General features: G+C 41.1%; 3 protein-coding genes across 3 annotated transcripts; all 3 read right to left on the bottom strand.

Moving 5' to 3' along the window:
• Window positions 1-1,007: 1,007 nt before the first annotated feature.
• Window positions 1,008-5,021, bottom strand: LOC115366486 (transmembrane protein 182-like). Its single transcript, XM_030061965.1, has 5 exons — window positions 4,869-5,021; window positions 3,019-3,136; window positions 2,467-2,565; window positions 1,755-1,892; window positions 1,008-1,338 (listed from the first exon to the last, which is right to left on the bottom strand). Exons 1-5 carry the CDS (start codon window positions 5,019-5,021, stop codon window positions 1,118-1,120), a joined length of 729 nt encoding a protein of 242 aa, XP_029917825.1. The 3' UTR covers window positions 1,008-1,117.
• An 841-nt stretch (window positions 5,022-5,862) lies between these two features.
• LOC115367025 (sodium/hydrogen exchanger 2-like) lies at window positions 5,863-16,280 on the bottom strand. The gene is made up of 13 exons (XM_030062720.1): window positions 16,034-16,280; window positions 14,957-15,179; window positions 13,560-13,800; window positions 13,199-13,449; window positions 12,653-12,870; window positions 10,630-10,826; window positions 10,421-10,510; window positions 8,810-8,880; window positions 8,542-8,676; window positions 7,971-8,067; window positions 7,564-7,692; window positions 6,700-6,763; window positions 5,863-6,221 (listed from the first exon to the last, which is right to left on the bottom strand). The coding sequence occupies exons 1-13, from the start codon at window positions 16,278-16,280 to the stop codon at window positions 5,863-5,865; spliced, it is 2,322 nt and encodes a 773-aa protein (XP_029918580.1).
• A 7,026-nt stretch (window positions 16,281-23,306) lies between these two features.
• On the bottom strand, window positions 23,307-24,903 carry LOC115366690 (uncharacterized). The gene is made up of 2 exons (XM_030062258.1): window positions 24,682-24,903; window positions 23,307-24,427 (listed from the first exon to the last, which is right to left on the bottom strand). The coding sequence occupies exons 1-2, from the start codon at window positions 24,827-24,829 to the stop codon at window positions 23,688-23,690; spliced, it is 888 nt and encodes a 295-aa protein (XP_029918118.1). The 5' UTR covers window positions 24,830-24,903; the 3' UTR covers window positions 23,307-23,687.
• Between the last annotated feature and the right edge of the window lie 860 nt (window positions 24,904-25,763).

The following is a 25,763-nucleotide window of genomic DNA, read 5'->3' as shown; positions in this document are numbered from 1 at the left end:
GAGTGGGTCATTTTGGGTGTGTGCATTTGCCATTGTTGGCTGTAAAACCCTTCAATGTTTTGCTGTTCAGGAAAAAAAAAAAAAAAAAAAAAAAAGCATTTTCAGGCCAAGAACAGTGGATTATTATTATAATTTCAGAATGGCTGCAGGTTTACAGGCCCTGGGATGGTCATGAAACTCATAACAACACATACATGCCAATGAAATCTTAAAATTATCGTGAAATACATGGTATATACAAGATAAAAGAAAAATAGAAATGTGTGTTTGACATAATACACTACAGCAGTGTTTTGCTGGATGACTTGTCTTTGTTTGGCCTGAGTATGACAGTTGTGTTACTGTAAAGATGTTTAGGATGCTGAAAAAAAAACAAAAAAAAAACATAATAGTGCACGACAGAGAATGAAATAGTGATCAGAAGACTGAATGAGAGAATGAAAGATGGTTGGGGTGAAGGAGGCAGGTGGCTGACCAACCCCAGAAACAGATGTTCATTTCTCAAAGCCCCTTCATGCCTCCCTACACACACCAGCTCTGTCGCTTACTCTCCCATATTCAGACCCCCCACCCCCATCCCCACCAAAAATCCTACCATTTCTACCTCCAGTCCATCCATCCATTCCTCCCTCCCACCTCACTCCCGTCCAGCTCGCCAGCTTTGATCTTGTGCCAAAATCAGGGTAGGGGACACAGCTGGTTCACCCGTGCCTCTCTCACCATCACTGTCACTTGCTAGCTCTATTGAAACATCATTCACAGCACCCATGGATCAAAACAGCACCCAGGATGCGCTTGAATTGCAGAAATCATTACAGTTTGACAGCGTTACATAGAGTTTACAACAAACACTGTTGGGATGTCATATATTGCTTGTTTATGTCATACCACATCAATCTCATCAATCATAACACTTTTTTTTTTTTTTTTAATATAATTCCCTTAAGTGGATATTAGTCTTGAAGTCGAAATCAGTGTCCCTTGAAGTCCAAAGGGTGGTGCTGTAACACTGGTCATCTCTCTGGCCAGTATTCACATCCCGGGATTGCACTGCTGAGTCCCAGTGTGGGACATAAAAAGGTCAGTCTTGTCTTCTCCTATAGGCCAGATGGCCGGCTCACTTCCTGGCATGCAGCACGTAACCACCCAGCATGAAGAGCATCCCAGACAGGAGCTGCAGAGGCACACCGGCCGCTGCCACCATGAAGGACCAGCCATAAAGCACTGAAACCTGGGCGTCGGGACACGTTTCCCCCCTCTCCTGCAGGATGTAGCGCTTCACGTCTACCAGCTCCATCCACAGGACATAGAGCAGCACCACAAGCAGGATCAAACAGGCTGTGGGGCGAGGCAGACAGAGGGGGAGAGAGGCAGAGAGACTATATCATTTCTCTGAGTAACTCTAGAGGAATGCAGAACCCACTCCTGTCTTGTCCTGTTACCACGGTAGCAGTGTTTACACCTCCTGTTGTTATAGCTACAGGACTGCAGAATGACATCTACTACTATGTGTGTTGGGTATGTGTTTGTCATGTGACAGGTATGAACAGCTGACAGCAAGTGTGTGTATGTGTGTGTGTAAGAGTGAGAGAGAGAGAGAGAGAGAGAGAAAGAGAGAGTGTGTGTGTGCATGTATATTTGTAGATTACTGTATTCCCCTAGCGCCATATTTCACACACCACAGACAGATGCTATGGTTATGAACTACAAACCAAACAAACACATGCACAAACACACACATTCATAGCTCATACCAGATGCGATGAGGAAGGCTCCACCAACCCTGTACAGTTTGTGGCTGGAGAAGGGGACGCCACAGAGCAGGAGGAAGCCTCCGGCCAGGGCTGCGACCACACCAAGGATTATCAGCAGGGTCCAGAAACCACGAAACACTGTAGGAGGCACAACCACACCATCACAACAGAAATCTCTGGCCCAGGGGGTTTTCAAACTTTTTCATGCTTGCAAACCACTTCTTTAAATTATTTAGATGCCATTCTTGAACACTGACCAATACTTTCGAAGAGGTGAGATTAAAGCCTAATAATAAAATAATCAGTCATGTTTTTTTTATATTGTGTGTGTTTTTTAGTGAAATACATTATAGGCTACTCAAATTAAACTATTCCTCATTTTAATGAGGATCCTTTGGAAGTCCATCAAGGACCCCTGGTGGTCCCCAGAGCCACTCTGTCTACACCTGGTCTAGTCCGTTGTTATAGTGTGAGAAATGTGGGGTCCTGCGAGTGTCTGTATTTGGACATGTTAGGGAAAAGAAATAGCAACCTCATTTCTCTCTTTAGTGGTTTTATTTCTTTTCCTACCAATTCTGTCTTGGTAACTTAAAATATTAATGAATTTATGCTTATTTTACTCCTGCACTCATTATAAAAAACATGTATCCAAATTTTATTTTTTTTAAAAAGTGCATGCATGTGCTTGTGTGTGTTTGTATGTGTGCATTACCTGCTGTAGTGTCATAAATTGGGTGAGGCACCTGTCCTATTACGACAGGCAGAGGGAAGAGGTAACCGTGGATACACACCTTGGATTCTGGTTGGTTAGCTGAAAACAAAAGCGACACAATCAGGTCAGGCCCAAACTGAATCTATGTGGACTCCAGAAGCATCGTGTGTGTATAAAAGCGTAACCACATGTAATATTTCAAAAGGAAAAATAAGAAGCATAATAGTGGAATCATGGAAACGGCGAAAGTACCCCACACATTGAAATAAATGTCCACAGATGGTTTGCTCTCCCCTTGTATTGTCACATTTTGCCTTGAGTAAGACCTCAGAAATGCTATGAGAACAAAACAGGGAAACCCACTTTTGGTTTGCATGTTTAACTATCCAAATATATAACGGCATAAATTGACGACTCTATGTAGTTTTCTCCTGCCTGTCAGCCATGTCAAGAGCAACACGCTGCAGAGCATAAGACATGCAGCCACACTGGACGAGCCCCAACAAAAACCTTTTGTTGCCTTGGTAGTTGAAAGCTTTCTAGAGTACATACTGAAGAGAGTGGCCACGATTACATGTGCTGTGGGCTCTGCCTGGAAAACGCAGCGCCAGAAGAAGCCCTCATGGTGCAGAGTGAGAGAAGGCGGAGCGCTAGTCACCACTGTTGTTACCTAGCACAAAAAGTAAAACAGAGACAGATTCTTTGAAGATGCATGAACCGTCGGTGCGGTCAGATTTATCAACGCGTGCCTGTGTCACATGGCCTGTTGTTCTGAGCGTTAGTGCTGCCAAGCCCTGCCAGCTTCAAACGTGGTTCTGATTATGGCTTGCTGATGTATGAGGTTCCTGAGGTGGACTCATGAAACACGCATGAGTGATATTCTCCACTCACTTGTCAAAATATGATTGATGTTGCTGAATAACATACATCCACCCTAGTCATCTTCTTTATTGAAAATGAGAGGTTTTGTTGCACTGTGATGTTGCTGTTGCTCTTGGGTTAGGGAGGAGCTCGCTCTGCTGGGGTATTAGAATTGATAAACATCATCACTGGCCTCGCATCTGTTGATGGAAGAATAAACTGGGTAGGTCCTTCAGAGGCATAGCTGTAGCATGTATCAGCAGAAGTAGAGCCGCGCCTTTTGAATGTCCTTAGAGTCCTTTTAACCCCAGTGCAAAGGTCAGCAAAGATCAGCAAAATGGGACCCAAACACAGGGAATTAACACACAGACTGAGGACTCATGTAGATAAATATACCTGCTAGTTAATGGCCTATTATCCACAAGGTCATAAGTGCAAAAGTGCAAATGTTTCAGTCCATGTGTATTCTCCTCAATGCAAAGGCAGGCAATACAGCACAGAACATGCTTTATACATAATAACAGGCCACTTATACACTTAGTCATTAAAGATCTGAGGGGAAAAATGGAAGGAGGACATTTGTAAGAAACCCAAGTTTAGAAAGTACATTCAAATCAAAGATGATTGCTCCCCAGAACCATATATAAAATTATATTAACAAAGAAAGCAGAGGTTCCTGTGTGCTCAGTTAAGAACTCGTTCTGTATGGTTGGCCATTGAGGTAGGCAGATTTGAAGGCATTCCTGAAAAGCAATATTTTTGTGTTTTTGGGGATATTGGTGTTGTTGAGGATGAATTCCATTTTGTATTTCACTGCCCTTTGTACAGTGACTTGAGGAATTGTTTGATCCAGATCCAGTTGAAAAATCCTGATTTGTTCTGGGTGTCTGAAACTAATATGTTGAGTTGGCTTGCCTTTAATATCGAGATTTTTGTTTTGGCAAGATTTATTGGAGATGCTTGGCAGCTAAGACAGAGAACATTGTATCCATCATAACAGGTCATTTAATTTTTTCCATGTCAATTGAATGCTTTAAAAAGTTGTCTTGTTGAATCTGTGGAACTATTTGTTATGATTTGTCATGTTGCTATACTGGTTATTATTCAGGGTCTTGTAAGCCCATATGGGCTGGACACCACTGGTGCAGGACACTTAAATAAAGTTTTTTCTTACTTACTTACTGGTGTACTCAATGTAAAATCAAGCAAAACCTGATCTGAGCAGAACATTGAACAAAATGGAGCAGAACAAATGACTTCTCTTCTTCTTCAAAGCTGTAGCATGGGCAGTACTGTTAATGGAGTGTGTGGCAGAGTGATCTCTACGTCACTTGTGATGTTTCAGTGCTAAAATAATTTTATCTTGTGAGATCAATACCACTTGTAGCTACAACTACTACTATTATTATCACAGATACATTGTCTTAGAACCAAAAAATCAAATTACTGGCTTTAAACACAGAGGTTTTTATGTTTGTTTTTGTTTGTTTGTGTTAGTGTTTGTGTGTGTGCATGCATGCATGCATGCATCTCTGTCCTACCACAGTTCCATTGGTATCACTTTCCTCTGTCAGTGCTGGCACACAGTTGTCACTGGCCAGCAGCCAGTAGTCTGTCCCAAAGGCCAGGAGGAAACACAAAGTCCCCAGACCCCCAAATATCCCCCCAGCCAAGGCTGCTGCTCCCACCCTCATAACTCAAAAAAGTCAAAGACCCTCTTCACTTTGTCCTCGCCTTTGCTTTGCTCTTGTCTGTCCGGCTACTTCTCAGCTCCTCGATCACTCCAGTGCCCACTCTGCAACCCTCTGCCAAACCCCAGTCCTGATGAAAACAGGGACACTCTCCTGGCCACTCCCAGGCATGCTGGGAGCAGGGGAAGAGAGGCCAACTGAGGAGGTCAGGGAGGGGGACAAGAGCTATTTTAGGAAGGAGTAAGCCTGTGCTAGTCAAATTACCTTGGGTGTGCTCTGCATTCATAAAGGAAGTAAAAAAAGGATTGTGCGTGTGTGTGTGTGTGTGTGTGTGTGTGTGTGTGTGTGTGTGTGTGTGTGTGTGTAAAATGTGGGTAGCAAGTGTGTATGTGCATTTATGACTGCATGGTATTTCTAAGCTGGGTGCTACTCTTGGAGTGCCACTTTGGAAATGAATTAGACTACAGATGTAAATGACCCTCAAAAACCTCCACATTGTATCTGGAGAGCTGTTCAGGAGTTGAGACATGGAGCTGAGGAAAGGTTTTATTCTAGCTGGCAAACACTCAAAATGAATAAAAAACAGAGCCTGGATAATTCAACCCATTTTAACATTTTTAATTGGAAGATGTCCATAAAATTCCAAAAAACCCTTTTAACAACCCAGTCTTGCACCCCACAACTCCATGGCGAAAAGATAAAAAGAATATGAGGTACTTATCACTTTATGGTGCCATTTTTATATGACTGAAGGCATTGCTTTCAATCTCTCTCTCTCTCTCTCTCTCTCTCTCTCTCTCTCTCTCTCTCCCCTCTCTCTCTCTCTCTCTCTCAGTCTTGGACTCTATTCCTGCTTCTCGTTCTCCAAAGCAAAGCTAAGTTGTTTCTTGGGGGCTCTTGCCACAGGTGCTTGGTGTTGTGGGAAGACCTGGTCCTCTTTGGCAGCTGGGTTGTCTGAGTCCACTGGCCCAATCTGAGCAGGGGGTGCTGGGTTGTCAGAGTCCACTGGCCCAATCTGAGCAGGGGGTGCTGGGTTGTCTGAGTCCACTGGCCCAATCTGAGCAGGGGGTGCTGGGTTGTCTGAGTCCACTGGCCCAATCTGAGCTGGGGGTGCTGGGTTGTCCGAGTCCACTGGCCCAATCTGAACTGGGGCTGCTGGGCTGGGTGAGTCCTGGAGGACTGGCCTGGGGCTCATTGAGCACACTGCCAAAGGAGAAGAGGCAAAAGTGAGTAAATCTGAACGTTGTTGTTGTGGCAATCAAGGGTGAAATCAGGAGAAAGAGAGAGACGAAGGGCATCCTAATGAAATGAGTGTCACCTCCTGATATTTCCACCCCTTGTTTCTATGGTAGGGGAGGAAGACTGGAGAAAAAGCAGGAGAGACAAAGCTAAAATTGGGTATGCTTGAACAGACTGTTTTCCCGAAAGCTAACACTAATAAAAACAGTGTTTTGTTTGAACTCCCTGTTGTCCGTTTTCCTGTGACCGTCCAATCTCGCAGCAGTATTTCCAACACAAAAACACAAAGGATCATATTTGCATTCTGAAAACTCCATGGGACTTCAGCCTGGGGTTGACAATACAGTTGGAGAGGTTGGAGATGGGACAGAAAAACAGCATTCAGATGAGGCTCTTTTATTTCAGTGACTTTCATGTATTGATGCGATGTATTTCATTATACCTGTGTGAGACCTGCAGAGTCCTGCCCTCACTCTGTGTGATCCACTGAACTCCCCATCCTCCCCCTGTCACGGAGAAAAACACAAAGTTTGTACTGCGCGGTGTAAGAAAGTCTCCTTTGTGCCCTAAACTGAAAAAAATACAAGACAGTCATTTTAACAAGTAGTGAGTTTTAACATCTTATGACAAAAATCAGTCAGATGAGATCATTTCACTTGATTGCAGTGCCACTAAAACCTACAAGAATATATCACCCAAAAATATAGGTTTTGTACTTTTTACTCACCCAGAATTACCTTGAATGTCCCTGGAAAAAACTTTTACTCGCATGCATTAGTCACTCATTGGCTATGACAAGTGAATAGGACTCCTGGCTGGTGGACAAACTGAAATGGTTTATTACTTTCACAAGAAAAATGGCTTATTATACTAGTCAAAGTACATTAGCTTGAGACATACTAATCATAGGAATGGAGAGTCAGGACTTGGGTTGTGTTTCATGAAGAGTTAGTATTTGAAACAGGAATTTATTTTTTATTATTTGACATTCAAAACAATTTGGGGTGAGTATATGATACAAAATATATAGTTTCAGGTGAAGTTTCCATTAATTCTGGATTTTTCTTGAATCTACCCGCCTATTCTTGACACTAAGAGAGTGATCTCTTATATTCTGTCGTGTTGTTGTTGTTATTCTTTGTTTTCAGGAAATTCCTCAAACAAGTGAAACTGCACAGGAATTAAATTGAATCAACTCAAATTACTGGCATGTAAGATTTCAAGACTAAATATGAGATTAAACAACTGGTTAGAGCAGGCATCTTTGGCATTGTGCATGTATACCCATGGGTTTTCATTCATATACCTGTAGCCAGTGTGTGTGTAAATTATATGAGTATCTCTCTCCCAGACTCTGGTGTCTTCGAAGGGGCTTCCTTGTTCTGTCCATGGTGGCGTCCTGGTGGAGAGTGTGTCTGCTGTAGGCTGGTGTCTGCTAGAGGAACACACACAACCCAAAGGTTTGGAGGACAGCTGCTACATACCTGTGCTGCACAAACTATATGAGGAAAATATACAAATAAGGAATAATTGTTCACTGGTGATGAGAATAGTGCTAGCACTGGTTGAAAATTGTATTAAATCAGATTTTGCTATGATAAACACATTAAAATATAATAATGAAAGAATTCTACAAATATTTTTCACTGGTTATATAGGTACCACAGTTGTCAGTTAGGTGAAAATCCACAGTAAGAGCAAATCTCTGTTTACCTTGTTGTTGAAGTTGTGGAGGTTTCTTGAGAGGATACGTCTGATGCTGTCCATCTCCTCTGGCAGGAGCGGACGGCTTGGAGAGCGAGGGTCAACGCTAAAGAGGGGGGTTGACATGGAGATAGACTTTTTAGCAATTTAGCTGGTAAGTCAGTAAGTAAGTAAGCTGCAATTGGACTGTCTAAGTTGCCTTGACGGAAAACTTTCATCGGTTCTTGATTGCATTTATGACTGGGATTATGGATGGAGAACACACTGGGTAACTTTGGGTAGACATTCTCAAACTTTTTCCAACTTAGACTTTTATCAGACACTCATATAACCATATAAATACAAATATAGCTGTCAGAGATTCTCACGAATTGGGGTCAGTTGGGTCAGGGATCCCTTTGAGGAAACTGACATTTTTTTTTTTTTTTTAGATTTGATTCAGCACACAAGTGGTATGATATTGTCAGGAAACTTTTCTCAATTCCATGAACTTTGGACTCATTCAACCAACACCTGAAGGTCCCTGACTCACCCTGAACCCCACTTTCAGAAACGCTGACTGAGAGGAATGTTTTCTCACACTGGTGGCGCCTCCTCATCTCCCCTCTGCTCCCTTCTCTCCAGCTCCTGGTAAACTCGGAGGATGCTGGAGCGAGCCTGGTTATCCTCACGAATCAGGAAGCGACGAAGGTACTTCCTGTTGAACTGCTCAAACCTCTCACACACACAGTTACCAGTTAGTCATTCAACATCATCATGAGTCCTGAACGTGGAAAGCGCTCTAAACTTTAGAATGTGGTATTTGCTGCCATCTGCTGGTGTAAACAGAACATGAAGGTAAAACTAACTTGTCTTTCCAGTAGTGCTGTCCCCAGTAGCCGACCACATCCTCTATCCCCGCTAGCAGGTGGTCTATGAGCTGGAGAAGAACAGACCCTTTATATATCATACCCGTATGTATGGTTATGTCTTGGACTTTACTATTTTACATGCACAATGATTCTTGTTCCCAGTGGGAGAGGAGGCCAAACTATCATCTACCCTCAGCTCAGAAGTTGTGATAAAAGACATACAAAAAACCCCACAAAAAACAATCAACCTTGAAAACACTCTGCCATGAATTGTATTACACTTTCATCTTTCTCCGTGTTGAACTTTTATTATAATATTCATTTAGTAGGGAATAAACTGTCACAAAAATAGTCAGTTACCATGTTCACCTGCAGAGGTTGTGATAGCAGTGTTAAGGAACAATAATGTTATATATTTGTTTATTTGCATTAAGTTAGACTTCATTAATGAACAACACTGAATGTGTTTATTCAAAATAAATAAATAAATAAATAAATAAAACCATCCCAAGAGGGCCCTAGAAAGAAAGTTCACTGTGGTTGCCTTACTTATAACAAGTAGTTTGTTCCACAATAACAAGTACCATGATACTGAGGAAAGAACCATTGATTTACATTTGATGAGACAAAACCTAAAGGAAAGCATCACAGTTTTAGGAGATTGACCCAATGATCAAATAAAATCATCCACATGCCCCTGGCAGATCATTTGCTCCAGTGATCCATGCCAGTACTTTAGCAGGCACCATGCTGAGAGATGGATAATGACTACTATTATCCTAAAAGTGAGAAAATGGGAACTTGTAGCACACATAAAATAGTAAGGTCCAAGCTCTAAATAGTAAAGTCTAGCTCTACAGAACCGTAGCAAGATACATAGTATGCTGTTATGTACCTACTGTTATATACATATTACTGCATAAATCATAGAATAAAATAGAATAGAATAGAATAGAATAGAATAGAATGAACAAGAATAGAATAGAATAGAATAGAATAGAATAGAAACCTGTATTTTCAACATACAAGTACAACAAAATTAAAAGTGCTACTCCTGGTCTGTGCAATAAATGCAAGTTACTACAAGCACTCATTCAATAAATATGAAACTGAAATAAATACTATGAAAAGGATGCATATGCATAAAAAGGCCATATATTGCTCTTAAAAATATGATGTGGATATCTCTGGCAGATTTGTGTATCAGAGTGATACATTTTACATGGAATATCATGCAAAAATAATCTAAGCTATCTGGGACTGTTTCCATAGGACATAAATGCAGAGAGTGATGGAAGACTGTGTGCAATTAAAATTATGTATTTGTGGTTATCAAAATACCTCAAACCTATTAGCTGCATTGATATAATGGCATTTCACTTTTTTAAAATGTATGAATGTACAGTAACAAGCTTTTATGACTAAGGAGGCAGCATTGAGCACCAAAGCAGATCACCTGGTGTGGACACATGGATAATCTTGCATGCACATTTTCTCATCAGCTGACCAATCTGGACCAAGCTACCAAATACTTGATGTGTTCCTTTATGATCTGGTACTGACGATCTCACTTACTATAATTTTTATTTCTAAAGGTGGTACTCTCACCCTGCTGTGGATCTCCTCGCTGACAGTAGGCAGAGCTCTCTTCTTCCTCTTCACTTCCAGCAGCTCCACTAGTGGCTTTATGGTCATCCCCTGGAGACCAATCAGAACTGAGACTCAGAAAAAGAACTGAAAAATACCCTAAAAACACACATGAAAATGGGGAACTGATCTTTCATCAAATTTCACATATGGGATATTCGTCTCTTAACCTGTACAAACACAGTGAAGAGGATGACTACAATGGTTGTGGTGATGAAGAGTCTCTTCTTTGGGAAGTCATCAATCAGGAAGACCAGGGAGAAGCAGATTGCCCCTCTCAGGCCACCGTAGGCGATGATGAACTGATCTCTGAACGTCACAGCATTCCTCCGGAGCTTGTTCACCACAGCAGTCAGCAACAGGACACCTTGAGCAGGAGAGGAAATGTGGTGAAACCCCCATCATGCAGCACAGTGCTTAGTGAGTTCTTGGATTTTCACTGGATTTTCATTCATCATGTTGTGAAGAGCAGGTACAGAGGAGGAGCTCTGCTTGATCAGAGTTTAGAAATTTGAACACAGGAGTTGGTCTTTTCCCACTTCCTTGCAGCAGATCCTTGCACTCCACTGGCAGCAATTGTTTCCTTAGTCTTCAGTATATTCATGTTTAAAGTGCCTTAATGGTTGGAATATTTATGTTAAATTAGAGTGATCAGATGTTGTGTATTGTATTAGTTCAGTTAAGACATACTTATGGATATTTATGTTGAATGTATTAAGTTGTATGTATGCTTATATAGTATATATAACCACTAATTGTTGTCAGCCTCCAAATCTCCTGATCCATAATCTAAACCAGGGAGTGTCCAATCATGTGACTTCACTGATCACCTCACCCTGTATCAGAAAGGAGGAACTAATCAGTGAAATCACCTGGTGGAGGTCTTGCTTGGAATGAAAACCTGCAGCCTATTGGCCCTCCATGGGTCATGATTGGACACCCCTGATCTAAACCAAAGAAACAAGAATTACAGTAAATCACAGTTGGATTATAGTCTTCTGGTAGCTCATTGTGCCGTGTTTGTCAAAGTTCCTGGCAATCAGCCTACCTTTGATACAGCCTTACAAGTTAAATATATTTGTAAATCATGTGTCAAATAAAAGTGTAACTAGAGAGCTTGCCACAAGACAGCCACCAGGGGAAATCAGGGTCATAGACTCCTTTCCTAGATAAGTACTAGTAGGTATGTACCCGAACCCGAATATGATATTCGGAAGTACACAAATAATGCTTTGATCCCGAATAGTTTTTCTGTCCGAAGTTTCCCCTCATTATTTGGGACCTTTTTTCTAAAGAAAAAAAAAAAAACGCTTGGATGCGTGTTTTGAGCATGATTTTGAGCCAATTACAAGAGATTAAAACAAAACGTAACAAAAAACATGTTGGTGCATGTTTTGAGCCAATCACATCCATCTGAGACACTGCCACAGTTTGGTTTTGGTGAGAGCCCTCAGGCTCAGTCCCTTACGTCATCGCAGAGGAGCAACAGCCAACACAGCCCCAAAAATCATTTTTCTCATAGACAATAATGGCAAAAGAAGCAGCTATAAAACGGTGGATACATTTTTTTTTGAGTGTCACAACCCCCGCAAAACGACTTGTTTCATTAGCAGAATTTGATCCATTCAGTCCGATTACATTTGGAAAGTCTAGAAGAGCCGCATGATTAAATTATTTTATTCCCATTCTAGTTAGCCAAGAGCTTAACCGGAAGTTAGCCGGCTAGCTCAGCAGAAGTCTCTAGTGTGCCCACTTCTGGTTTCTTCCCGAATCTGAATAACGAATCCGAAGTTTTTTTAAAAAGCCCGAATACAAACCCGAATACAAATAGTGCAATGGCTGTACGCCCCCAATAAGTTCTGCACCATCATGGCACCCTTAAGCAAGGCGTGGAAACACCTAACTTAAAGGGTAAGTTTGCTTTTTTGGACCCTATTTACAGACTGTCTGGCATCGTCCTCAGATATAAAGACCATCATTTCACCGGCCACATCAGTATTGATTCCGACATCGATGTGCTGAAGGCTTCCACTCGGGCTACAATAACAGTCAGCTGCTCTTAAAAATAGGCACATCTGGTCACCCTTGCCAAACTGCTCAATCAAAGTTAAAAAACAAAATATGTTAAACATGACCCACCACCAGTTAAAAGTGCAGGAAAACTTTAAAAGCTTGGAGGTCTTATATTCTGACCTGTGGCCCTCCAGATGAGGCAGAGCAGCAGCGTAGAGCAGACGAAGGGCCAGCTCCACATATGAACATCCTGTATGGTCGACACGCCCAGGAAGATGAATATTAAGGTTTCACTCACGCTGCTCCACATCTTCAGGAAGTACTGGATGCTGGTGTTGCTGCGCTCTGACACATTAGCCTCCACATACTGCTTCATGGTCACAGCACACGTCACTATGCTGGAGGAGGACAGGCAAAAAGACAAAGACATGACATTATGACCAAAACCTTGATTCATGATGATGGTCAGAATACTTAATATGTTGCGGCAATAAATTTATTGAAGCTGTAATTTTAAATGTGCAGATTTCCTTCTGTTGTACTATTTGTATCCTTCACTTAATCCCAAAATGGGTTCAATGTGCACACCAGCACCTGTTTCTTTGAGTGCCTATGAAACCCAATTGTCCAATATTGGATCTCAAATGTTATTAGATAAATCATTTGGCAAGGGAGGTCTTTAAGCTTAAAATTATACTTAACACTATGAGTAGCAGCAGCACTCACGCCATGATACCAGACAGATGAAGCATCTCTGAGGTCAGGTAGGACAAATAAGAATAGAGGAAGACGAAGAGTGGAGCGATGACCTGGGCTCTGGAGGTGAACCTTGAGGTGAGGGCCGCCACCAGGCCAAAGAAAAGGCCTATAAACAGGCCACCCAGGCCCACCACCACCACCCTGCAGCCCCCCAACAACACATCCAGCCCCGACACCGACGGCAGACGAAGGAAGGACTCAAACAGTTTGTATAGCACCTGGGTGAGAGAGAAAAAAGGGAGGTCAAGTATTTATTTCAAATGCAAAAGGGTTCAATTCTCAAAGGGCTTCTCTCTTCCATACACAAACACACCACCTCTCCCCTCACCACAGTGACGGCGTCATTAAGCAGTGACTCTCCGAACACCAAGATATGTAACTGTTCATTGACGTGGATCTCCTGGAAGACAGATAGTACAGCCACTGGGTCCACGGCTGCAATCAGAGAGCCAAACAGCAGGCAGTGAAGGAGAGAAACGTCTCCCAGAGAGCCCTGGGCCAGAAGACACACACCGTACAGAGACAGGCCGATACCCAGCACATTCCAGAGGGTTCCCAGAACTGCATACCTGGAAGGAGGCCATAAATGATACTTATCCAGTGTGATAAAATGTACGAACATGAGTCAAATCATTAAAATGTAAAGGGGAAATTCAACTGATACAGCATCTTGACAATGTTGATGCTACACATGCAGGTGTGGAGCAGCGGTCCCATCAAAGGAGGGGTAAGAGATTTGGAGTAGGCCCTTTATTTCAGTTTATATATGACATTCACAATGTGCATGTATGTGTAAATTAATGAGCACTCACACACGCACACAATCACTGACATACTCGGCAGGTGGTTTTCACATGGTAATGGTACAGTATCCACTCTTATCCTTCATATTTAGGCACCTGTGAACTCAGCTATAGCAATAACAGGACTACTGGTATGCCTAGATTAAAACATGTAGCTGTAGATGTGTGTAGATGCCCTTTGTCCACAACTATCAAAGGCTAACCAACCAACCACCACAACTGAAAATATTGTTGCTCCCAGTATTTCATAAATCAATAATGTGTAGGACAAAACAATCAACCACTTGGTGAAACTGCAGCAATCAAGCCATAATACATTGTTGCAAAGCAGTAACACACTACCAGCAAACGCAACTTCACCAACAATGTCAAACATCATTCAGCACCAAGGATAGCAAACAACAGGTTTAGCTGGTGATCCCTTCTCAAACCTTTAGTTCAAGCTGCATTTAGTGAAGGAAAACAATCCAGAACAAGCCAAGGGCCAAGGCAAGAAAAACCACATTGCAGCCTTGTAAATATGTTTTAAGCTCTGAGACTGCTCTTGGCCTTGGCGCTGCTGATTGGTACAGATTTGTATATCCTGCACAGGTAAGTCACATTTTGATATGTGCGATGCATGTCATGGCTGGCCAGTCTTAACTCTATTGATAATTCCCTTTACATGTACATGTTTTAGGCCTAATTAAGATGTTATTATTTGGGCTAACATCATGTCAGAATTAATTGTGCTTGATATTTGTAGACTTAATGCAATTTTTTTAAAAATCCCCATACGTGGGCACCTCCCAGTGGGCCCTCTATCACAGTGGGCCCCAGGTCAGAAGACCCCTCTGTCTGCTCCGCTACAGTACACAAGGTATTCAAAAGGGTCCAACTCTGTTTTTGTGCACATACAAACACACACTGACAGTCAACCTACCAGAGGATAGTGCCAAGATTCTCGAAAAACAGTCTCCCTGGCAGGAAGTAGCCTGCATCCAATACGATGGGAGGGAGCAGGAACAGGAAAAAAGCATCGGCACTGAGAGTCGGGGGGGCCGAGTGGCGGACACCATAAATAACGCCTCCCACCAGCAGGCCTACCATGATGAGGAGACAGCTCTCCGGGACCACCGCTGGAACACGACCTGACCAGTGGAAGCCTGAGGGAGACACTTTTATAATTTTTCACATTTTCATATCTGTCAAAGTACCTTTATACCTTGATTTACCTTGATAGTTTGTATTTATTGCCACAAACTGATATGACTTATCAATCAGTTTGAATGAATGCGCACTATCTCTGGTTGTAGCTAATTAGCAGCAACTTACATTAATAGCAGTTAACAGGATTGACTGACGGCTAACAGTACCCCATATAGTCCTATTGCAAAGTGACTTACATTCATTCATTACAGGCTTTTCCTAATCTTAATCTTAATCATAATCAATTTACACCTACTCCTAATCTTAATCAATAAGCCAAAATGACCACTTAAATGACTTGGCCATCCTTGAAAAAACACTGGTGTAGGGTGCCACTGGCAGAATCAAAAGCTGGTTCCACTGTGTCGTCAAAGAGGTGTGTTCCTATTGGCTGAATGTGCAAATTAAACTCTGACCTTTACATGTGTGTGTGGTTGATGCAGTCACTGCATGGCTGGATGCAGTTGAACTGGTAATTTGCATGAGTTTTCAGTAATACATGTGTAGGGAACACAATAATTTCCATATCAGTTTAGGACTTATGTGAACTTGCTTTGAGTCATAGCACCTTGTGGCCATAAACCCAAACTGTCCCTTTAAAAGTGGAAAACTGGAAGTATTCAAAAGTAATCAGAGTACAGTACATTACTTACATTACTACTTATATGGCTCATGCTCCAGTTTTGATGGAGTAGCAAGTAACTAATGTGATACATTTTTAAACTGACCTACCCAGCCCTGCATAATATTCATTCATTGCTCCGGTAACATGTAATGAAATGCGCTGGTTTGAGAAACAGCTGAGGCCTACCCAGCTTGGCCAGCGAGGCCAGCATGATCCACAGCACAATCTCAAACGGTGCCTGCACATGGTGGTAGTCCACACTGAAAACCCTCAGCGCCATGGGGAGATCCAGAGACAGGCTGCCATCACTGCTGTTGAAGCCCAGTTTGGGGGTCTGGCTGTGGGATTGTGGGACCTCAGCGGAGGGAGTCAGGCCGGGACATCCCAACAGGCAAGCACAGAGCAGCAGGGTGCAGATCCACAGGCCTCCCATCCTGTAGCCATGCTGGGAATGGCAGGAGAGAGAGAAAGAATAGGACAGGGGTTGTACAGATAGGGGGAGGGTGAGCTCTTACACACACGCATACACACACACACACACATACACACACACACACACACAAAACATTCAACCCAGTCGCAACTCATGCAGCCACTAATGTGCACAGGAATCCCTGAGCTAGCAATGATACCCAACCAGCAGTCATGAACTGAGGGACGTGCAGCACACACACACACACACACACACACACATACAGAAAAAAAAAAACAAGAAGTAAACAGTTAAACAGTAAGGTTAGATGTCACTCAGCTCTCAATTTTAAATAACTCGCCCTTGAAATGGTTTGCTTTCAAATCATTTGAAAAGCCATTCAACTTTTTGGGCTGTGGATAAATAACTTGTCAATTTCAAGTTATTGCACTGTGACTGCAGTGCTCCATTCCTTGAATGTGTGCACTGCTGTAGCTTATTTGATTTCTTATAACAGAAATCACTTGCAGATAGTGCAGATGTCCCTATGTTTCAATCAAACAAACAAGTTACAGAGAAAATATATATTTTTAATGACTTACAGCTGTTATATTATCTTTGTTTTAAGCCTCTGCAGTTCTGTGGAGAAATGAATACATAAATAATTTAACTAAAAGCTGAAGCACCTTGTTAGAATAGTACTCTGGTGAACTTGAAACGCTTTCAAATCTTGATTAATTTCTTAATTAATTTATTCATTTTTATTTTGGAAAAAAAAAATTGAAAACCAAAACTTACTTGAGAAATATTTAACACATTTACAGTTTTAGTGCACATACCTCTACAAGAGTTTGTGAACTGTCCTTGAAACTTGGCTGCTGGGAGCTGGAATTGTTTGCACTAACAGATGGTTTGTGATGACATATTCAGGGCGGCAGATATTGGAGGTGGACAGTTTCTGTTCTTCCCTTGAAGTGTGCATGCTGAAAAATTAAATTACTCTTCAAAATAGTAATAATAATAAAGAACTGGTATCTGAATTCATTATAATTTGAGTATTAAATGTGAAATCTCTGCTTCATGTGATGTTCTTGTATTTCAGGCATTGTGTAGTGCTTATTTGTTCAATTCTACATGTTCAGTTCAAAATGGCTGGTGGTCCAGGTGTGATAGTTTCAACTTCCTCTCAGCACTGGCTCTCTTGAACCTTGAAAGTATCAGTTTCATAAATGTGTAACGTGTGTAAAACCTTGTCCCTTAAAGTCAAAAGTGACTGGAGAGGTTACATTAATGTTGTAGGTTGTAGTGGAATAAAAGCATTTCGTGCCTGAAGATTGATATACTTCAGAGAGTTAGTCACCTCATAACTGCACTAATATAATATCATAATGAGCAGACCTTCAGTAGATGTGTTTGGTTACTGTTGACTGCGGATGAAGAAAAAAAATAGTCTGTCTTTGTTTGGCTAATGAGGGTGGATTTTCAATTTAAGTTTAAAGAATTATTTTTGTCTGCAAATGTGCTTTGATGATGGGCCTCAAGTGTAAAATCTGTAAAAATAAATAAATAAATAAATAAATCAGGTTTGACGTGGTTATTCAAGAAATAAATAATAGGATGCTGAATATGTTATTAAAAATATAGAGTATACTGTGCAGCAGCTCTAACTAAAAAAAAATTATCATGTCGCATGTCTCTTCTCAAATAAAGAAAAAAATATTTCTTTGTGAGCTGTGACAGTATATTCCTCCTGAGGCCGGTCCAGCGTCTTATTATCAAAGTCAGTGGTTCATCACTTTTCTAAATAAGGATCATCTGATGGCATTAGGACAAGGATTTTGTCTGCAGAACATATTTAGTTTTTATGTTGTTTTTACAGTCTAATTACACAAAAATAACGTGAGAGAAGAGCACTTACCAACACAAGTCCTTCACACTGTAAATTGGCTCCCAGCACTAAAATATGTTGTCTGGGCAGGCTTGTTTACACTCGTAAGACTCTCATTTATTTCCCAAATTTTAAACAGATGGCATGTGAAAATATTTATTTTTCTACAGATATTAAATCTGTTGCTGCTTTTGGAAAGATGTTGCATGGTTTTCTCTAGTCCAAGAGAACAGATTGGGGGTTAATTTGTCCTTGTCTAAATGTTCTTTGCAAGTCAAGAAATAATCAAAAGCCTGACTGAAAATTTGGCATTTTGCAGCATAAAGCATCCATTGAAAACACTTTGTCATCGGAGTGCTAAGATGGGATGTATTTGAAATTACAAAGCATGACAAAATGAAAATAAAATGAATAAAGCAAGAGCAATTACAGAATACAGATGAGAGGAACTAATAGATTATATCAGCCAATTAATCTTTATTTTAAAAACTACATCTTTATAATAGATATATACAACAGCAACTTGTGTTTACTTCTTTAACAATGAGAGAAATGTGTCTCATCTTGCAGCCAAACAGACTTTTTGATCAGGACAAAAATTTCTTCTTGTCTTTGCAAGCATTTTCTCCCTGTGATATTTGCAGTAATTGATGACTGTTCCAATAAATCTATATAATACCATGCTTGCCATATGTCATATCAGGGGCGCCGTATATGGGGGAAAAGTTAGGACAATTCCAAGGGCCCTTGCCTGACAGGGGCCCCAAAAAATAGGTAAAAGCTAATATAAAATTATTAAACCATCATCGAGTAAATATACATGGGGCCCAAAATTCCTGGCGGCGCCCCTGTGTCATATATGTGCATACTCTATAATGTGAGTGTGTTTGTGTGTGTGTGAATGTGTTATATATTATGAATGCACATTATGTATGTGTACATGCATGTATGTATGCACAATATGTGTGTATTCTACACAAATGATAAAATTGCTAATAAAACAATGATGAAAAAATGTTAGGCGTAAGCTTTAGGCTCACATAGGAATAATGTTTTGGTCATCAGTGCCATTCTGTTTTAATGTGGGCAGGGAAATAACATAAACTCATGGTATTATAAATACATTTGAAAACAAATAAGTTATTGCAATCTCTGCATAAATGCATCACTAATACAACACAAATTCTCCACAACCACTTCCTCAGATGCACAGTTTTGCATACATTGTTGGTTTAAAATGGTTAAACCTGCAACAAACCTGTTTGTAATGAATAGTCATGAACAACTCATCAAAAGACCTGCATGAGTATTGACTCCTTGACCAAAGATTTATCATTCATGTCAACAGTGAGGTCTTGGTGGTTTCAACCATGGTCCTAGAATCCCCTGATCCTCTGCACATAGTTGGGTGAACGCAAGAGAGATCGAAAGTTGTGAGTGACATCTCTGTCACTCACAACTGAAACAGTGGTGGAAAAAAAAGCATGGGTTTTTTCTAATGATACTGTGCTGGGGAAAGAGACTGGGGAAAGCAAGTTGTGAAAGAATGACGTATGCACATGTGGTTGCTTTTTATACAAAACTATTTTGAGCAGATTTGCAAATTTACACCAGCCTATGCATTCACTGCAAACCATTACATTTTGAGATATGTTGAAGTAAACTATGGCCTGGCAGTGTGGCAGTTTGACCGACAGATTTTGAGAATCATTGCCTTGGAGTAAAGGGTTGAACAGACATACAGACTGACAGACCAACATGGCCATCCTTTGGTTCTGCCTGCCACCAGGAGAAAACCAGCCCAGACTCCTGCAACATGTGTATGGTGACAAACACAAAAGCATTCAAGCTGCTGTTGGGGTCCAGTTGAGCTTCTGAACAAGACAGTTATTTTTCCTGTGTCTTTCCCGCTTCTTAGGCAGCACTTCTCATCCAGATGATACATCTCTGATGGAAACAAGGCTGTGTTCCTTGGCCAGCAAGGCAGCAAACTGGCGCAGAAAACAGGCATACCAGCTGTTTAGTTTGATAGACAGATGGGTGGTAAAAACAGTGCCCACAGAGACTGTTTTTACCACACTGGGAAATAACATCAAGAAGGGAAATAACATAAAGAAGAGCCAGCATTTTATGAATGACTGCTTCCTCACCTATAAAAAGAATGAAAGAATATTATTGCATCATTGCAGTGATTCTAAATTCTAAGTTAAGTGCCTTTCAAGAGACCTAAGAAGAATTCATTCATTTGTTGATTCATTTATTCATTCATTAATCCATTAATCTACTATTCCTGTGGGAGTGTGCAAAACTGTCTCATACAGCTGCAGTACCAGGTGCCAGCTGATACAGAGGGGAGAGTTTAGTGTAATTTTGCAATGAGAAAATAGGTGAGCAAAATTATATTCTGGGGATTTTATAATTTAGTGGTGAAGGAAATGTGAAGACACTGTATCCCATAAATCTCTCCAATACAGCTCCAGAGCCCAGTGCCCGTGGATGAGGAGTGGGCTCAGTGCTAAAACAGTCATTCAGGCTGCTGTTTTATGTAAATGCTGATGTTTTGGTAAAAATAGGCCCCTGGGTTCTTACCAAGAATGTATGACTGGAGGACACAGTTGGCCTGCTGCTTCTCCTCACTCATCTGGACCAGGGAGAAGGAGCACAGGAGGACCTGAATGTCAAGCAAATGTCTCCAGACACAATCCACTCTGAAAGACTGAGTGGTTAAACTGGAGAGGCAAAAATATAATGAGGGATCTTTGCTTTTTCAAACAAATCCTTGCTAAAATATGCAGAGAGGTCATCAAGAGATGATACATTTCAGGCAGGTGCTGTGGACCACAGCCGGCCAGCTGCTTCTATGAGCCAAGTTTGAGTTGGTGTGGAGACAGTACAACAGTAATAGCCTTTATTGTTTATTTGGCTGCTCAGATCTTATTTTCTCAATTTATGTGGCACAGATTTTCACAGCTGGGTTTTATAAAGCACCCATAGAGAAGATCATCTTGAGCCATGGGTTTATTCTGATATAAAGGTGGATTTTTGGGAGCCAAGGGCAATTCTTTCATCTGTGCAGGAAGATGGAAATCGTGTGAAGGTTTCTGTGATGGATTGGAGTTAACTGTGCCCAGTCAAAGTTTGTAGTGTTGGTACACTTGTAGACCACAGTATTTATTTGGATTAGGTCCTTGTACTTTATTTCTTAATTTCCAGGTCCTTAAAAAATGTCAATCTGATCAAATTAAATAGAAGCAGTTGGGCAGGGTGACAAAAGAATTTACCCTTGGGCCTTGAATGATTCAAATCAAAACACCAAAGAGCTTCCAAGAAAAACCACAGTCTTGCTCTGCTGGTCACTGAATAGCTCCAGTGGAGCATGTCAGATTTCAGTGCCACAGAGCAAGTTCAAACAAAATTTTACCTTCATTTCATTCAGATTTAATCTTTATTGGGGCCTGTTCTCACTTGAACTGGACAACATCATATGAGTTCGGACAGGCCTCTATAAAGCCAAACTCTAGAAATGTAAATACAGCAGTAATGTGATTCTGGAACAAATGTCTGACTACTAGAAAAGCAACTCTAATAACATTAGAGCTAATAATAAGAAATTTTCAAAAAGTGTTTCACCACTATACTTTTATAACATACTGATGTGTACTGTTTACAGATCAATACTGAGGGTTTGTTTTCAGAGTTTTTTGTTTGTTTTCATCAGTTCAGTCACTTTTATGCATATGATGTATGAATTAGTGCCCTCAGGTATTCCTCATCAACTGGCATATGAAAAGGTCATGTGTCAAAACAGATGTATCCAATTGTGTTCATTTCTATAAATCTTGTTTCTTTAAATAATATTAATCAAAACCATACTAGTAAGCAAATGGATATGTAATATTGGAATTTTCGACAAGATGTTGGATTTTGGATTGAGAAAGCATATTATATGACACATTACATTCAACAGTCCAGCTTCTTGTTTTTTTGTTTTTTTTTTGTTTTTTTTTTTCAGGAATGGCATTTTTAATGGCGTTAGGGCAGAGCATGGCTTGGTGCAGGTCAGGATTTGGTGTTTTTGTCGTCACACTGTGAAGCCTCCTGTGACCTTGCACTGACACAGCAATCTCCCTTACCTGCTGCCATAGGAAACTTCTGGATGGTTTTAGACAAAAACTTTGTCATGTGACACCATTTGGACTTTGGTTCATGGTGATGTGTACTTTTTCTATAAGGTGGAGTGTCCCAAGACTGAGATCATCAATACCAATACTGAGAAATTATCCTTGGAACAAAATGAGTTCTCTGTGACCTCCACATCTACTGTAACAGCCTAAATTTAGACCCTGACCTGCTGGTGTATCTGGATGTGCCTCATCCTGCAAGGCACTGTGACCTCTGTCGAGAAATCCCAGCACAAAAACCTGAAATCTCCCGTATTTACTTGATTCATTGTAATATGAAACGGCTATTTTATTTGCAATAAGCACCGAAATTTCATTCCATTCTGAGATTATTCACATCAAAGCCCTGGGTGGTGATATATCTGTGTCAACACAGTCAGCAAACTCTCCTTTATTGTCCTTTACATGATGTTTTCATAATCTAATGCAGTATATTTTGCTTCTACCATTTCACATCCCACCCTGAAGGCATTTTAAATGTTTTAAGTCATTTGGGGACATCTGCTTTAGCCATCTAGGAATTCCTTTACATGACTAATTAGTATGTTCTGTAACTTAAAGTGACTTCTCTGTGCTATTTTGTACAAATCATTCACATTATTTAATGAGCCAACTTCACTGAACCATTTAAAAGACAATACATGTATTTCTGTAAGTATTGAAAAAATACATCTAAAAGGAAGAACGAGCAGCGGAAACAAATATTGCTCCTATACCCTACCCTAGAAACTCAAAAATAGAAATAACAAATTATTTTTCTGACTGGGAAACTAAAACAACTATTAATGATGTAATAGTCTTGATATTTTATTTTTAAACATTTATTTCAGTTTTTAGTTCCCAGAAGAGGTTAACTTATCTTCTATCTTTATTTGCAATGGCTTCTCCACCGTTCAGTAAAAACTTACACTAGATTAAAGTTGTGTTTGACAAATTCAATACTTTACTCACACAAACCTATTAATGTGGGTACAATAAAATCTTGATAATTTCAATCAACAGCAGGCCCTCACAAGATGATGCAGTACTATATTCTAACAGCAGATGGCATATGTGAGCAAGTAACTTTAGAGCATCATTTCAACAAAGCAGCAAACAAAACACCATGGTAATTTCTGAAAACTAATCAAAGTGTAACTAAAATAAAATACCCACAGCAGAAAAGCAGAAAGCTTGCTTAAAATTATTACTTGTAGTTGCACCATGTCCTATGTGTTTGTGCATGTGTGTGTGTGTGTGTGTGTGTGCGTGTGTGCGTGCGCATGTGCGTGTGTATGTGCGTGTGTGTGTGTACCCTCAGCTGTACAGAAGTGCAGAAGTGAAAAAAGGCCAGCTGAGCATGACATTTACATAATGCAGTCATGCGTTTGCTTTTGTGTGGCACTGTGGAGGAACCATCTCAGCCTCTGAAATCCGTAACACCGGGGAGCTGAAGTTGGACGAGCAGGGAGCTAAATTCTGTGTGTTCAGATAACTAATCTTTTTGCCATCTCCCCCCGCTCCCTCCTCTTCCAGATTTGCCTCCAGTGAGTCTGGTCCCTGCGACTGGCTGCCTGGCTGTGGTGGAGGCACCAGGCCGTGCAGGAGGCTGTTCCCCAGGTGGGAGTGGCAGCGAGCCAGGCTTTCAGTCAGGTGCTGCAGGTAAACCTCCTCCAGCTGTTTCTCCAGCAGCCCATTCAGGACTGAGTTGGACATAGGCTCCAGTCCAGACCCAGGCAGGTCCAGGCTGGTTGTTACACTAACTCCCATGACCAGATACCCCTGGTCAGGCACTGAGGCCCCCAGCTCTCCTTGTTGCTCCCTGTGGTCAACACGTAATGAATGAGGAGGATGACTAGAGATAGAGTGCGGAGTTGAAGAACTGTATCCAGGAACGGTGCTTCTCAGCGGGCTGTCCAAGTCAGCAAGCTCCCCGGTCTCCTTCCCCAGCCGTAAGTCTGGATAATGCTGTAGCAGACTGCAGGAGTCCAGGCCGTCTGAGAGGTCAGGGTCCAGGGTGATGACTGGTGAAGACCCAGGGATGGAGACGCCAACAGCAGCCTGAGATGCTGCACTCAGTCCCTGGCTTTGGTTGGGAACTACCTCTTCCTTGTTTGGACCTAATTATCAAAGTAAGCTGTTAACTGAATGTGTTTTTGTTTTTTTTTTTTTGTTTTTTTTACATTATTGCTGTATGACACAAGATCATTGAGTAGATTAATATTATAGCTGACAAAACAATAAATAATTTCCATGTCTATCAAAGGGAATGAGGAGATCTGTGTTAGCAGTATGACAAGTTAGATACGTATAGCGGTATTTTCTTTATTCCTTCCAACATTTGGGTTGAGGTAGTAGTATTATGGCTCCTTACCTGGTTCCAGTGTGCACGGGTCTGAGGAAACGCTGCCAAGAGGATCTAAACACGGAGTGTGTGTCTGCGCTCGGTGTTGCTTGGAAGCCGAGGTGACCCTTCTCTCCTCCCTATAACGCAGTACTCTGAGAAAACCTTCACCCAGCATGGCACCAACTTACTGAGATCTCTCTTTCTCTCGACGTTTTTACCCCTTTGGTTCTTATGGCTGCTCGTCTGTAGTCTTACTGCAGCAGTGCGATTGTGTTTGTTAATTATAGAGCTCAACTGACCTCTTTCACTTCTGCAACGGAAGGTTGGGCCCTCCTCCCACGCCAACTCAGCCAACCATACACTACACGACACTTCCCTTATTAAACTATAAATGCAAAAAAAAAGAGAACAGTGAACTGGCTTCCAAAATGTCCCAAGGGCCCCAAAATTGGCTAATATGTAGGAGGGGCATGGATGTAATCATAGTCATCTGAAGTCCATGGAATAACATAAGTGTCTGAATAATATGCTGGTGAATATCCTGATGCAAATAATGTCACAACACAGAAATGTTAGTAACTTCGTGAAAGTGCGGGTAGTGGCCTCTAAACTGTTAATCCAGTAAGAATGCCTTTAATTTGGTACAGATAAAAAAAATAAATAAAAATTAAAAATTGTCACGTGACAATTTGGGCCCACTTTGGCAGTTTTGTCCCTTCTGCCAAACTTATTTCTATTTGTAATACATGTAACCTATATGTGTTGGGGAACTGGGTGGGGGTTTGGGGGTGGGTTGTCTGTATGCGTGTCTGTATGCTGCGGTATGGTTATCTGTATGTTTCTGTATTTGCACAGGCTGTGAAAACAAATTTCCTTTGGGACAATAAAGACCATCAATCTATATGCAGCTTCAAACACATAATTAGGCCAACTATGTCCAATGAAAAATGAGTCAGATTCTGCAAACTTAAAATCTTTTATTGTACATAAAATAAAACATTACTCGAAGGCAGAATTTATTTCAAATTTGTGTTACTGTATCGTTACTGTAAGTTTATTGTTTCATGCATGACTACTCTGTGAGGACAGGGAAAGTACTGAGAGTCAGG

The sequence above is a fragment of the Myripristis murdjan genome, chromosome 10, assembly GCF_902150065.1.
Source record: "Myripristis murdjan chromosome 10, fMyrMur1.1, whole genome shotgun sequence".
NCBI lineage: Eukaryota > Metazoa > Chordata > Actinopteri > Holocentriformes > Holocentridae > Myripristis > Myripristis murdjan.
The sequence above is the reverse complement of the archived record's forward strand: the minus strand, read 5'-3'. Positions and strand labels throughout refer to the sequence as shown.